This window comes from Rhinichthys klamathensis, unplaced genomic scaffold (genome assembly GCF_029890125.1).
Source record: "Rhinichthys klamathensis goyatoka isolate OS25496 unplaced genomic scaffold, OSU_Roscu_1.1 h1tg000220l_1, whole genome shotgun sequence".
NCBI lineage: Eukaryota > Metazoa > Chordata > Actinopteri > Cypriniformes > Leuciscidae > Rhinichthys > Rhinichthys klamathensis.
The window spans coordinates 2,080,944-2,096,294 of record NW_026606744.1 but is presented as its reverse complement, the minus strand read 5'-3'; the positions used below and the strand labels follow the sequence as shown (position 1 = coordinate 2,096,294).

At 37.0% G+C, this 15,351-nt stretch overlaps 1 protein-coding gene across 4 annotated transcripts in view; it reads right to left on the bottom strand.

The window, feature by feature from the left end:
- Positions 1–15,351, bottom strand: part of arhgef10 (Rho guanine nucleotide exchange factor (GEF) 10) — a 51,673-nt gene that overhangs the window by 29,956 nt on the left and 6,366 nt on the right. For 3 of the 4 annotated variants that reach the window (XM_056264373.1, XM_056264372.1, XM_056264371.1), the window contains exons 2-13: positions 12,666–12,769; positions 7,295–7,675; positions 6,125–6,418; positions 5,084–5,120; positions 4,786–4,874; positions 4,470–4,526; positions 3,681–3,868; positions 2,283–2,399; positions 1,436–1,547; positions 1,212–1,321; positions 567–644; positions 232–411 (exon numbers count right to left, since the gene is read on the bottom strand). In XM_056264373.1, the coding sequence (XP_056120348.1) occupies positions 232–411; positions 567–644; positions 1,212–1,321; positions 1,436–1,547; positions 2,283–2,399; positions 3,681–3,868; positions 4,470–4,526; positions 4,786–4,874; positions 5,084–5,120; positions 6,125–6,418; positions 7,295–7,675; positions 12,666–12,702 (1,680 nt within the window). In that variant the 5' untranslated portion in view covers positions 12,703–12,769. The remainder of the gene's footprint in view (positions 1–231; positions 412–566; positions 645–1,211; positions 1,322–1,435; positions 1,548–2,282; positions 2,400–3,680; positions 3,869–4,469; positions 4,527–4,785; positions 4,875–5,083; positions 5,121–6,124; positions 6,419–7,294; positions 7,676–12,665; positions 12,770–15,351) is intronic. The other variant, XM_056264374.1, reaches the window with a different exon arrangement.

The window sequence follows — 15,351 nt, the reverse complement described above, 5'->3', positions numbered from 1 at the left end:
GAAGATTACTTTGAGACACACATAACCTCACAACAAATGGTTAAAGGTGGAGAAGGTTTGTACATGTAAAAAACATAAAAGTTTAGGATTTAAGACTTTAGAGGCATGATGTTCATGCAGTTGTTTTCGCTTAGAAAAAAAAAAATAATAATTACTGAATCTTCAAGATGATCAATGCTGTGTATGTCCTCCCACAACAAATCAATTAAATCATAAAATCAGATATCTCACCGACGCTACAAACACATCTCCGATCATCTCCAGCTCGTCCCAGTCAGACACACGACTGGCCAGCGCCATCTGGAACAGGGCATGGCACTGCAAGATCTCCCGAATCCGATAAAACACCACCTTAAGCTTGCGGTCGCTCAGTAACCGAGGCTCAATCTCTGCCAGTGGTTTCTCATATTGCTGTTATGTGCCAAGAAAAAAATAATTGACATTATTGGATGATGAATATGTGCAGACAGTCAAATGACAAAAGGTTTTACATTATAATGCATTTAAAAACAAATTCTCCACTGTAATGTTAAGCAGGACAGGTAAAACAGACAAAAATAGTAAACCTCTAAAATCCTCTTCAGAGCTTCCAGATAGTTCTTCTCACTCTCTAGAATCATCTCCAGAATGCATCTCCTCATCACCTGTTCATGCACACACAAACACAATGTACAAGGGCATTTCAGTCACACTCAGAAAATGTATGAACGTCTGCACATTAAATAACAAAACACTAAAACCAAATGGCTTTTTTTTTCAAAAGAAATATTGCACAAACACTTTAAGCAAAAGCTAAACTTTAAGCAAAAGATTTACTTTATTCACTACTGATGCATCTGTACGAAGTTTTTAATGTTTTGTAAAGAAGCTGCATTTATTTGAGCAAAAATACTGTAAAAAACAATAATATTTTGAAATGTTATTACAATTTAAAATAGCTGTTTTCTGTTCTAAAATGTAATTTACATTTGAATGTGGAATGTGATATTTTGTTCAGGATAATCTGAAAAAATAGAAAGAATGGCATTTATTTGAAACAGAAAACTTTTATAATAATCTAAAAGTCTTTACTAACACTTTTGATCAATCGAATGCATCCTTGTTGAATAAAAGTATTAATAGTAAATAAAATCCTTACTGACGCCAAACTTTTGTGTGTACGTACACACACACACACACTTTTAAGTTGGTTAAAAGTTGGTAAAAAGTACCTGGTGTTGAGAAAGCCCATCAGGTGCGGGTCTCAGCACTGGGTCAACATTAAAACACTCCACCTCGATGAACAGATCTGACTCTTCATCAAAACAGCTGGGTTTCTTCTCTGAGGAAAGAATGATGGATTCATCAAATAAATTAAACAGAAGAGGCATATTAATCAAGATGACAATCCTTTGTGAATTCATTACATTGGAGGTTGTACTATTTGTGCTCTTACCATAACAGAGAGATTTGGTGCGGATGAAAGATCGTCCCTTTCTCACCGCGGCTTTGGTTTTTTGCAGACCATCTTTAGTTCCATCTTTAGCTGCTTTTACAAGCCGCTGCATCTGTAGCACATGCAACATCATTTAGGAGTGAGCTCACAAAATCTGTGCAGAAAAATGTACACAGTGTAATGTTTATTGAATAAGATGGAGGTTTTGTGCAGGAAACCCGGACGCAAAAGCGGACCAACTCTTTAGTGAATTCACTCCTGAGATTTCATATCACTTTGATAGGAATTAACAAGATGAACCCATCACCATGTAGAAGAACTATCCAACTTGAACATAGGATCTCCCAAAAAAAACTAAAAACATGCATCCTAACTAAATTATGTTGTGAATGAACACACAATGAAAAGATCGACACAGACACCACATGGGTAAAATGAGAGATGAGGGAACATGAAGTCTGATGGATAAATTAAGAGAAACAACAACTGCAACTGCAAATCTGTGCATGCAGAACTCAACAGATTTTTCTGATTCAAAGTCCCTTTATTCAAATATTGAATCAATGTTGTGCCCTGCTGTGGCAGTCACTGAGGGGGAGAAAATCATATACCAACAATTTTAAACACAGAATGACATGTAAAGCCACACATGAAGTGAGGATGAATGAGGTCAAAATGTGTACAACATTCACTCTCCACAGATGACAACAGCTATATCTATGGAGATGCAAACAGATGTTTAGTGGGGATGACGGAGGTCAGAAGAAGCCCACCACCAGCACTAGCACAGAGAAGAAAGAGCACCTCTAGAGACGTCAGGCTAACATACACACTCTTGTTCTTTTACCTTCTGCTCGTGTTTGTGTTTGAGCTGCTGTAGCTCTACTGTTCCCACTGTGTTTGCCATGAGATCTCGCATCTTTCTCTCATAGTGCTCTTTCAAACGCGTCAGATCTTCAGACAGCTGAACAGGGGGCAGAGAACGAGTTACTGCATAACTCCATCATTCCCTTGTTTTATTTAGAAACTCACTCCGTTAATATTCTTAATGTCTATGAGGCATGCTGTTGTTTACAATACAAAATAACGTGTGCACTGACATTAAAATTCCATAATATTTCAATAATAATTTGACAATTATTTTTATTATATTTTTATCCCCCTGTTATGGGGAACATTAAAAATACTATTAAAAACACTACCATAAATAAATAAATAAACATAAAAATTTTTTTTTTAATTCTGAAATAAATGTAAAAAAACCTGTATTTTAAGTAGTGCTGTCAAATCGATTAATCCTGATTAATAGCATCTAACAAGTTTGTTTATATAATATACAGCATGCACACATATTTTTGTGTGCATGCTTGTCTGTGTATGTGCATATACACACATGCTATATATATATATATATATATATATATATATATATATATATATATATATATATACACACACACACATATGCAAACATTAACAGGTGTGTACACACACACACACACACATATATATATATATATATATATATATATATAACACTATATATAAGTCGTGTATACTATAAATACTATATATATACACACATATATTATATAAACAAAAACTTTTGGTTAGATTCAATTAATCACGATTAATCGAATTGACAGAGCATTAATTTGAAGTAATATTAAGTATAAAATTGTGACATAAGACAAAACTATTGTTGGTTGCAAACAATGGCATGCCAGATATATGATTCATAAATATTACATATGATTATAAATATTAAAATCTTTGTATATTCCTTTAAAAGAATTTCATTTTGGGCGCTTCCTAACAATGGATCTTAGACCTTACACACAAGCACACACATACACACTCTTAAACTCTTACAAATCCCTCTTTCAAAAAAGGTTTCAAATGATCTGACTCTAAATTTGTTCTGCCAGTTCAAAAATAAACCGATTCCCTGGCCAGACTTTGAAATAAACCCATACACACACTCACTCAAATAAACCTCATCTACTAAATCAGCGCCTAAACATACAAACAAAACCAAAACCATTATGGGCAGATTAAAGACTTTTCTCATTGTTTTTAAATATTAGTGTGGGCAAATGTTTAAAAAAAACAATGATCCAGACATCAGATCTGACTACACTGACACAATGTTCACACCAAAGAAACAGCTGCATTTTTTACAACAGAGAAAAAAAGAAGAAGAGAGAAAGAATGAGAGTGAGACAGTAGTAGTGTAATTACACACATGCGTTTTCTTGCTGGGTGCACGGCCCCTGACGAAGGCATCTGGGAGACCGTTCTCTCCATGTCCGTTCTCTGAGTCACTGGCTTCCTCATAGCTCTCAAACTCACTGGAGCTCCAGCCGTTGTCCAGCGAGCTGCTGCCGCCCTCCTCCCCGAACTCAACATCATCATAGATCATCTCATCTGGGTCTGACATGCACACAGTTTTCACATTTTACAAAAAAACAGTCCAAATTCATTCCCTCATGACTGTCATCAGCCATAACAGCAGAGCTGTCAGTCACATGACAGTCTTATTGCTGATAGGGCAAATTTTACTCTCAGTTTTCATTTCTCTCACATTTCCATAGCCAGGCTGCAGGGGTGGGGGATTTACAGATACAATTCGGGATCTATCAACTAATCTGAATTTGAATATAATTATTAATAATTGCAGTTATTAAAAAGAATATGCAGGCCAAAACAGATACAAATACTGTATATGCTATGTGGTGTGGAATCACAACCTGAACATATTGTATACCAGTAATATAATTACTGTAAACAGTAATATATCAGTATAACTATTATATTACAGTAATATATATTATATATACAGTATAATATATATATATATATATATATATATATATATATATATATACACACTCATACATATACACTGACCCCTATTAGGCTGTACATGCACTGCATTTTGGCTGTTAGCTGACAGGTTAATAAATATCTTAACAGACATGAACAAATGCATCTCACAGTAAGTTAAGATTAAGAAAATGACCGGATACTAAACCTGTAGTGGATCCAGAGTTTTCTCTCGGTACATCATCATAAATCACTTCATCTGGACCTAACACAAACAGAAACATGCAAACAAACACACATGGCTTACAATTTCATATGTGCAACCAAACCAAAACAGCGCAGTGGGCAATTAATATGCGCCAATGAATCCGCTGAAAAAGGCTGAGCAGTTCTTCAGAGAGAAGGAAGGAAATGTCTGCGATTCTCTACAGTAACAGGAAACACAGCTGAACAAGGCAAACAAGCCTTCATTCACAATCTAAATCCAAGCATTTTATCAGCCTAGCAAAATGCTAAGTACTTACTCTCCATCCAGGCTGTGTTTGCTGGGTCTGATACCCACTTAGTAAGAGCATCTTCCTCTCTGATGACTGGACACTCTTCACTAAAAACACTGGACAAAACATTTGGAATTGGTATACAAACTTCCCTTCAAATTTCTATATTTGTTTGCATCGCAGTATTGACAACAAACAAAACACAAATACAGAAAAAAAGTATTTCATGTATTGTACAAGATGATTCATACAGCATAAGGACAGCAATATGCATCAGACATCTAAGTAAAGCAGTACTACACTGCACCTGTGCGGTCTCACTCACCTGTCCACTGGGGTATTTCCAGCTCCCATCACAGTCACTGCAGGACACATCAAAACAGCTTATGCATTAACAGAGACGCACAGATAAACATTCAACTGCATCTCAAAAATGTTCCAATCGGATCAAGTTTACAGCTTAAAAAAACACAGTAAGTAATGTGTTACTGAGAGTCTCCTATAAAATTCAAGCCAATACTTTTGTTTTTACACAAGCAGTTTGGACACACTTGCCTGAATATATTATTCTCATAATTCTAAAAACTTTAAAACTAAAGGATAAAGCTTAAATGGTTAGAATAATAATTATCAATTGTGAATACATATGAATTAAAAATTGTAATAAAACACACACACAATATTGTATATACAGTGTGTGTAAATATATATATATAGAATCTGCCCAGAATGTAAATATGAACAAAGGGTGGTTACTTTGAAGAACCCTAAAATATAGGATTTTATTTAGATTTATTAACCATTTTCACTGCATAATTTCCATACTTCCACTTTTTGAAATACACTACTTTTGAAACACTAAAATATACAAATACTTTTTTGCTAGTGTTAAATCGGTTTCCAAAACCAGATACTAATTATGATGTCTGCCAAGAATGGTTTTGTGAAATATGTATACATTTGAGAATGGCTCTCCAACTGTTCCCTTATTATGCTACTGAGGTTCGTTTATTATAATAGAGGTTCACGGACCTAGCAAGCTTTGTGACGTTGGACTGTATATATACATTTGGCACTGCATTACTTTCTTCATCATCATTTCATTTGAGAACGCACATGTAGAAGTTTAGTTAACATTTAGTCCACTTTAGAGAAAAAACAGGAAACCTCATCACAGCCAAAGCCACAGCTAAATATATCCCCAACTTCCTCATGGCAAAACTTCAGAAAAAGAAGAGAAGAGCATGAAACAAGACGGAAAGTAAAAAGAGAAGAGGATATGTATGGTGGGTGAACCCCTATTCCAACCAGACCAGCAGAGAGAATAAATGAAAGGGTAACAGATGAGAATAATCTCTCTTTTTACCATCTTCATCCATAGAGAAGTGTCGGATGATAACTGGGGTTGTGTAGGTTGGTCGGATCACCGGCACATTTGAGGGCGTTGCATAACCACAGGGCACTGGCACTGAATACCCAGAGGGCAACCCTGGGCTACTGGGTACATCCTGAATGTCTCTTTCACTCTCATTGGCTGGGGGAGAGGAGGGAGGGCCGCTCTGCTCTGACACCAGCTGCTGCTGGATAGGGGCGATGTCAATCACAGAGTAGGGGCTGACTTTGGCCTTCGGGGTGGGAACCACACAGGCACCTCTGCTCTCTATTGATCAGAAAGTACAGGGACTTGTCAGGAAAGTTTGAAGTTTGTAGGAAAGCAGGACATAGAAATCTCACGTGTTGTTTGTTTAGAGTTTAAGCAGCTAGTCTAGTGAATTATCTTTGCCCATTTACATTATTTTAGGTGGGAAGGATTCATGATACAAAAAAATAACTCAAGATTATATCTACATTAACAGTTAGAAAAAAAGAGAAAGACTGAAGGAAGAAAGAGACAGATGTAACCTCAGAAACCGTGCAAGCATTTACAAAACAAATAGCAATTTGATTCAATGGGCGGCCACCCAAATGGCTGTAGATTTGATTTTCAGTCAGTAATACACATAGCCATCATTGTAGAGGGCAATCAATAACTGTACACAATATACTTTTTTTTTGATGATTACATTTTCCAGACAGCCAATAGTTCATTGCATAAAACTCATTGTAGTCGAGACTAGAGTTTTTAATGGCAAGGACACACAAATGAGATGATCGCCCTGTGAGGAACTCTTCTCATTATATATTAAAAAAAACATATTTTCATGTAAAGAAAACCCATTTATACTGTGTGAGAAAAATATGGTTTAATATTTTGAGGAAGATAAAATAAAATAATTGTTTCCAAAAATTAAATAATTGTTATTGTATTAAAGCAAATTGTAAAAAATACTATCTGGAAAATAAGTACTTTTTTGAAGCGTATCTGAGATAAAACGTATCACTTTATTATTATTTTTTTTTACTACAGTGCTGTTAATATAAAAAAAACATAATCTTGTGATTTCTTAGCAGTCGTTAGAAAGCAGAATTAACAAATACATTTTGTAATAAATCTCATAGATAAAAATCATAATTTTAGTATCCACTGTACACTCACCGTCCTGCTCTTTGTGAGCCGCAGCTCCTGTAGCGCCCTCTAGTGCTGGTGGAGCGTCTCTGTCCTGGCCTTCTGCTGCATTGTGACAGAGCTCTATGGGAGGAGGAGGAGGAGGTAGATCACCCTGTGGGAAGGGTTCATGAGCCAAAGGGCTGTTATTAGTGAGGCAGTTCTGGGGTGGAGGGGGCAGATCAGCCTCTGCAGTGAGTAAGTTCTCTGGGTTTGGACTTGTTCCATTCACGGGTGCGTCCCTGGCTGCTGATGAGCAGGGTGGAGGCACGGAGATTCCCTCAGGGTCAGGGGGTGGCCGATCCGCCTCGGGGCCTTCATCGCTACCGCTGTCAAACTCAAACCTCTCACCTTCATCTACGTCATCCAACACTAAAGAGAGACAGAGAGACAGATACATGATACATGCTATATAAAAAATGTTTCTTAAAACATTTTAATTTACAACAATACATGTTTATATTATATAATATATATATGATTTCTTTTTTTATATTTCGTAATAGAAATACTTTATTATCTAAAATATATTATACACTCTGAACTTGTGGTCCCATGAAAATATGTAGTTTTGCACATTTCTACTAGGAGAGCACCACTAAAACAGGCAAATGATAAGTTAGAAAAGAAAGTCTGTGAATGGAGTATTTTGTGGTTGAGGTTTGTTCCCACCCTCCTCTTTGCCCAGCCAGGGTTCACACAGACACATGTTCAGATTTCTGGGAGCAAACTCTAATTTTAGGGTATATGTACAAGAACCCTCTGCCCAAACTGGCTCTCAAAGTCAGAGTTACACATGGTACAAAGTTGTAAGGGAACAGAGAAGAAAAAATAAATAAATAAAAATCAAACACCAAAACCGACTACAGGAAGCACATTTATGCTGAAAGGAAACGGGGTCAAAACATCACACTGCTTATTTTCCACAGGTTTGAAGTGCTAAAGAGAAAACATGTCTACTGGGAGCAGAGGACAAAAGACAGCGAAAAAAAAGGAGTAAAATATAAATTCATTGATCAAACAGGTCTTACTCATGTGGTTTGGTTTGTACATTACAGGCTGGCTATGACAAAAAAAGGAAATGCAACATTAAATTTAAAGAAGGAGTGTCCAAACTTGGTCCTGGAGGGCTACTGTCCTGCAGAGTTTAGTTCTTGGTCTTTGGAGGTCCCATACACTTGCATTATATGGACTCACAAAGTTGAGGCCAAAAAATATTTGTTTGTGTTCATCTGAAGAAAGAAAGTCTTACACATCTGGTACGGCATGAGGATAATCAAATGATGAGAGAATTTTCATTTTTGGCTGGAGTATCCCATTAAATCGTGGTCTGTTCTTCACACAACTATTGACTTGGTAGTTGAATGAACTACTTTTAGGATACTTTCATGGTACTTTTGTTTCCCTTAGTTAATTGTTAACACTATAATTCTTGTCCTTATGTGTAAGATAAAAAAGTCACAGGTTTGGAACAACATGGAGCTGAGCAAATGGCAGAATTTTAATTAAGTCACTTTAAGGAAACGGAGTTTGTTTTTTTCCTTCTGTCTTTAATGATCCTACATCAGAAACTCATTGGCAGCTTTACAGTAATAGATGAAAGATGTGCAAGGTAGAAAGAAGGGACGGCTGATGAATAAGAGAAGAGACCGGGAGGGAGCCCTTGACGGGGTGAGGGTATTATGAAGCAAACACTTGGCAGTTCATGGATTCTCTTGACCCAGTGACTCACTCTTCAGAAATGTGAGTAATGTGAGAGTTCTTTTCCTCCATTCAGCTCCGGACCCCCTGTCCAATCGCAGCCTCCCTCACGGGGCTGAAGCACACACAGTGACCATTATACTACACTACAGTTATTAAGACTGTATCCGGACAGTAAGATCTCTAAACCACTGAAATTCATTACATGGAGTCTTAAATAATGATTGTTTTTCCTCTCACATGGATAATGTGAGGAGTGGTAAAACTAAAAGACTCTGGAACACTGCCCAGGAAACCATGTTTCCGCTGACGGAAACAGTTATCTCTTTAAGTCGATAAATCCACCGTGGCGCGCTGGTAAGAGTTTGCTCACTGGAATAGCAGAGATTCCAAACATAGTGAAAACATGCCGTCCTCCCACTTCAGGCTGCAAAGTCCAAAAACAACCAACAGACCAATTTCCTTCGCTGACTTCCATAAGCAAAGCATTTCTCATTCTAAACCACTTAAAGCCAGGTGCACACGTCTCGCTTTATTGCCATCTTGTGAGAAAAACTTTGTGGAGCACAATTTGTGAATACATTCTCTTTCCACAATGCAATAAAACATGGGTGGGGTGTGTGTGTGTGTGGGGGGGGGGGGGGGGGATTTATAACATTATTTTACATTAGTTATTGCTCTTTATAATGTTATTTCAGGAGCTCACTTTGGTCGGCTCTCTAAGGAGAGTTTCTTTTCAACATTTATGCTGTTTAAAGTGTTATATTTTACATTATTACATTATATTGTTGTATACACTACCATTCAAAAATCTGGTGTCAGTCATTTTTTAAGAAATTACTTTTACTTAGCGCAATGACACATTAAAAAGCGACATTAAAGACATTTATAATGTAGCAAAATATTTCTATTTCAAATAAATGTCGTTCTATTGAACTTTCTATTCATCAAAGAATTCTGGAAAAAATAAAGTGTCATGGCTTAGACAAAAATATTATGCAGCACAACGGTTTTCAACATTGATAATAATATGAAACGTTTCTTGAGCTCCATGATTTGAGCAATCATGTGACACTGATAGAAACAAAAATTTGATCTGGTTTAATTCTACACAATATCCTAAAACAAAAAATGTTCTGAAAATGCACACTGGCTTCCACCCAGGATCTCACGGGAATCATATCGTACAATCTGACAAGCAACAATTTTAAAGGACAAAAAAAACTAAAGTGTGTGAACCCATCTTAAAGTAGTTTGGTTTACCACTGTTACTTGTTGACAGATGAGATGTCATCTTTATTCAGTGTGAGCTAGTAGGAGCGCCGTCCCTGCATGCCTTACAGCTACACATGACAGTCGGCATGCAAACAAAAGCAATCTCCATGTACCCATTAACATGACTTTCAGTAACGTGAATGAACAATTTACAACGAAACAATCTGACTCCATGTTAAAACCTTTGACCCCCAAGTATCGCTCATTACAGTATGACGATGAGCACCTGGTGAGGGAGTACAGGTCAGAGCAGGCCACATCTTTAAATCCCTGAGAGGAAAGGTCAAAGGTTAAGAGTTTAGGAAAGGGGGAGGGACTTCAGATGAGTTAGCTTTCTTCTTTTGGGCTTAAAGGGTTCGTTCACCCCAAAATGAAAATTCTGTCATTAATTACTCACCCTCATGCCGTTCCAAACCCATAAGACCTTCGGTCCTCTTCGGAACATAAATGAAGATATTTTTGATGCAATCTGAGAGCTTTCTGAGCCCTCCATAGACAGCAACTCAACTACCACTTTCAAGGCCCAGAAAGGTAGTAAATACATTGGTAAAATAGTCCATGTGACTCCAGTGGTTTAACCTTAATGTTATGAAGCAACAAGAATACTTTTTGCGCCCAAAAAACAAACAAAAATAACTTTATCGAAGAATTTCTTCTCTTCTTTTGATCAGTCTCCTACACTGTTGATGTAGTAAACACTGCAGCGCTTCCGGGTTCTACGTCAGAACGCAGACTTTGTATTGGCCAGCTCCTGTGTCAGCATCACACGCATGTGTCGTGGCGCTCACGTGAGCAACGTCGGCCAATTGGCGTCGGCGTTCTGGCGTAGAACGCAGAAGCGCTGCACTCCGGTTGCAACGTAAACAGCGTAGGAGAAGAAGAGAAAAATTCTTCAATAAAGTTGTTATTTTTGTTTGTTTTTGCATATTCTCGTTGCTTCACAGCATTAAGATTGAACCACTGGAGTCACATGGACTATTTTAACGATGTCTTTACTACCTTTCTTGGCCTTGAAAGAGGTTGCTGTCTATGGAGGGCTCAGAAAGCACTCGGATTTCATCAAAAATATCTTCATTTGTGTTCTGAAGATAAACACAGGTCTTATGAGTCTGGAAAGACATGAGGGTGAGTAATTAATGACAGAATTTTCTTTTTTGGGTGAACTAACCCTTTAACTGTGTAATGGGAAAAAAACACTAGTTTGAGAAAGAATCACTGAGGCATGAACAGGGAGATTTGAAAGTGGCTTTATCAGCTCTCAGTGTTAATGAATGGAGTAAGAGAGAGATAAAGCACGAGGGAGTTTCCGTATATTCGCAAACATGACCGACGGTGAATATTCATGCAGTAAGAGCTTTAAAATAACGTGGAATGTGTGCAGTTTTAGTTTAAACTTTAACATTAGCTTATCGACTCAAATGGGTCTCGTTCCTTACGATGCAGATTATTCATTTGGTGTTTTGGAAAAGATCTGCTGACAAAAATGAACCTTTTATGGTTAAAAGGGCTTATGGTTTTAAAATGTTATAGGCAGACTGATATATCACATTTTACGGAAATATTTGGCTTTCTTAATTTATCGATAGACAGCGCTGAGAATGCCACTGCCGGAGTGCAGACGCACAGGACCTCCATTCTCTTCTTATAAATTATTAGACAAAATATTTAAAAAATAGAGAAAGTAAATGGTCTAATACTTCCTCATATACTGTCGGCATTTAGCAAATAAGAATTTTTATTATTTAAACAAGTCTTTAAAAGGCCGAATAGATATTTAGTTCATTCATTTATTCATTATCATTTTTAGTAAATATAAATCATTTAAATTCAAAGTTTAAAATCAAACTTCCTCACACCAATGCGTGTAGACTATTGCACAATGAAAATTACCTCATAGAATCATAGTGTACAAGTTGTGAATAGGTACGAAGACATACAGATCTGGAATGATATGAGGGAGCAAATGACAATCATTTTTCAACAACCCCGTTAATTACAGCACTACTTTAATTAGTTAAACTAATATTTCGCTCTTCTGTCATTCTCTCTGCATCAAGACAGTCTCTGTTTTCTGGCTGCTTTTTTTCACCTCCCCTGCATTCGTTCAACCCACACGCTTCTTAGTGGCTGAGCCATGGAATGTGTTTACACTGTTCATTCTCTTCTCCTCTCCTCTCTACCCTTCAGGCTCCTATAAGCACGTTATTCCTGTACATTCGACACAGTGAGAGTGAATATGACCATGATACTCCTCAGTAAAACCCCTGCTGCTTTTAGATGCTTTGACAAAAATTGGCATTCACATTTTTGTGCGAGAAACACACTGTCCTCTTGTCAAAGTAAACAGTCTGTGTGCTGAGAGCTGTGAGAGGACGGATCTGCTTACGGTCTGGTGGAGGAGGGGGGAAATCCTCCACGTCCATGCTGAACACGCTTTTCTGAGACACACACTGATGATCAGGGAGAGATCCTTCACCAACTCTAACAAACCTACAGGAACAGAGACAGCGGTTAGCCACAGAGACAGAGTTCACCCACACAAACACACACAAGAATGACCTCATAGCTTAAAGCAATAGCTCATCCAAAATGACAATTATGCAATTATTTACCCATCCTCCTCATGTTTGTTTCAAACTCATATGATGTTGTATTTTCCAGGAACACAAAAGTTAAATTTTTTAAATAGTAGTTATGCAGCACTTTGCATACAATGGCAGTTCATTGTGATGATCAGGGGCCACCATGCTCCAAAAGGACTGAAAAAGCACCATACAAGTTGATCATATGATTTCTTTAAATATTTACATTTAAATAAACATTATAAATGGGAGACACAGAGAATCATTCACTAATAATTGCGTACACTATTCGCATTTGTACGCACATTTGAACTTCTCACGAAAACTCTAATTCACAACACGTGCGTACGCACATGAATTTGTTCTTAAAGGGATAGTTCACCCGAAAATGATGGGTGAACTGACTGTAAGTTTGTATTTGTTTTTGAGTGCAATGCCCACATCAAAATACAATTAACAAGCAATAGACAGAACCAAGTAACACAGATAATCTGTTACACTAGGGATCAGTTCAGTTCAGTAATACTTTATTAATCCCCAAGGGGGAAATTCTTTGTCCAATTGCCCACATATATAATAAACAACAATAAAGATTATAAAAGCATTTCTGTTATTTGGATATGTTATAATGAACATATTCATTAAATCTAATGTTCCAGTGAACAAGGAAATAAATAACAACGAGAATATTACACATTGATTTTAAAACAGATCAGATTAAACAGATAATGTTGCATAGCAACCAAAATATTAACAATTTAAAACTAACTAATGGTTCCTGTGTCAGACACTTAGAGGGAAGAATTATAAAGCTTGATGGCCAGTCTTGCACTGAAAGTGCTCCTGTGTTTGAGTAGCAGATCATAGAGTGGATGGGAGACTATGTCACAATACGGAAGAAAATATCTGCCCTTACTTCCATTTCACTGCAATTTTAAGTTAAAAAAAAAAAAAAAAAATTCCTTAATTTAAAGAGGCTTTTTTCTTCATTGTGAAATCAGGACACTTTTACTTCCATGACATTTTATGCCTCCCAAAAATATAAAAATTTATTTTAATAAAAAAATTACAAACATTAAAACAAATAATAAAAGACTCATCCCAACACAGAAACAATAGGCCAACCAATGGTGTCAGTTAGGGGCGGGACTATCTGTTTTACTAAACAATAACTTTAACCCTAAGCAGAGTGTTTGAGGAAACCTGAATGGAAACAGTCTTTTTTTTTCATTTGCTACACAGTTACATAGGCAATGGCATCCGCTTTAAATTTCGAAGTTAACAAAAACTCAGCTTTAAGTTTATAAATACAAAATTAGCATACCTACCTAATTTAAATAGTTTTATTAAATTAATTTGATCTGAACTGTGCTGAGTGATAACTTGGAGCAAATCATCAAACCATCACATCAGCTCGAACTTACCTCAGTCCTATTCAACCCTGATGGCTCTCATAATCTCACCTTCAGTCCACAATCACTCAGAATCTGGCCTCTGTTTGTTCATATGCACTGATATGACTTCTGTTATCATTGCAGAACACTACACCACCAGAACATACTGGGCTAAAAATTTCTCCCTACCCAGTCAGCAAGCGACACTGTATGTCAAAGTCAGATATGTAATCAAGTGTCACATGACATTGGAGTGGCAGTTCGTCACTGTTGGCCCACTTATTACATCCAAACTGGAAACGCACGCACATGTACAGACATGAGTGACTCCGGACAATCTGTGACAGGGAGGGATAGAAAAACCCTTTATCTTTTCCTGCAGCTCTCTCTCTCTCTCTTTCTCTCACCCTCTCTCTCTCACCCTCTCTCTCTCTCACACACACACACACACGCAACAGTGCTTTTCTCTCAGCTGTGTTTTCAGACGAGGGTCAGTGGAACAGTGAAGTCATTCTGTGGAATAGAGGAGTTTCTCATGAGGCTCATGTGTGTGCGACCCTGAAGGTCAGCAAGAGACGAGGCGGACTGACTGACGCACGACTATTATCACACACAATAAGATCCTGGCACAGACACCAAGCTGTTCTCTCCTTATCACAGTTCTTTCTACACATAACGACTCACGAGTCACTAACAAACATGACAAGAAGAAAATCTGTTTTGCTGACAGTCATTGTAATCATTTGGAATGACAGCAAAACTACAAGTGACAGCCCAAATTGTTTAGCAACATTGGATTCAGGAGTATTTTTTCCCCCAATCAATTACTCAATAAAACCAAATGTATGTAGACAAAAAGTATATATGGAATATATTGTAATGCATCTAATTAAATTTTGATTAATTGACCAAAATTGACAGTAAAGACTTGTCCTAACTTTCTGTTCTAAGAATCCTTTCTAAGAATCCTGGAAAAAAAAAATGTATCACAGTTTCACACAAAAAATATTACGGTAACAAGAAAAACGATTTCAACTTTGATATTAAGAAGAATTGTTCTTATTCTTGAGCAAATCAGCATATTAGAATGATTTCT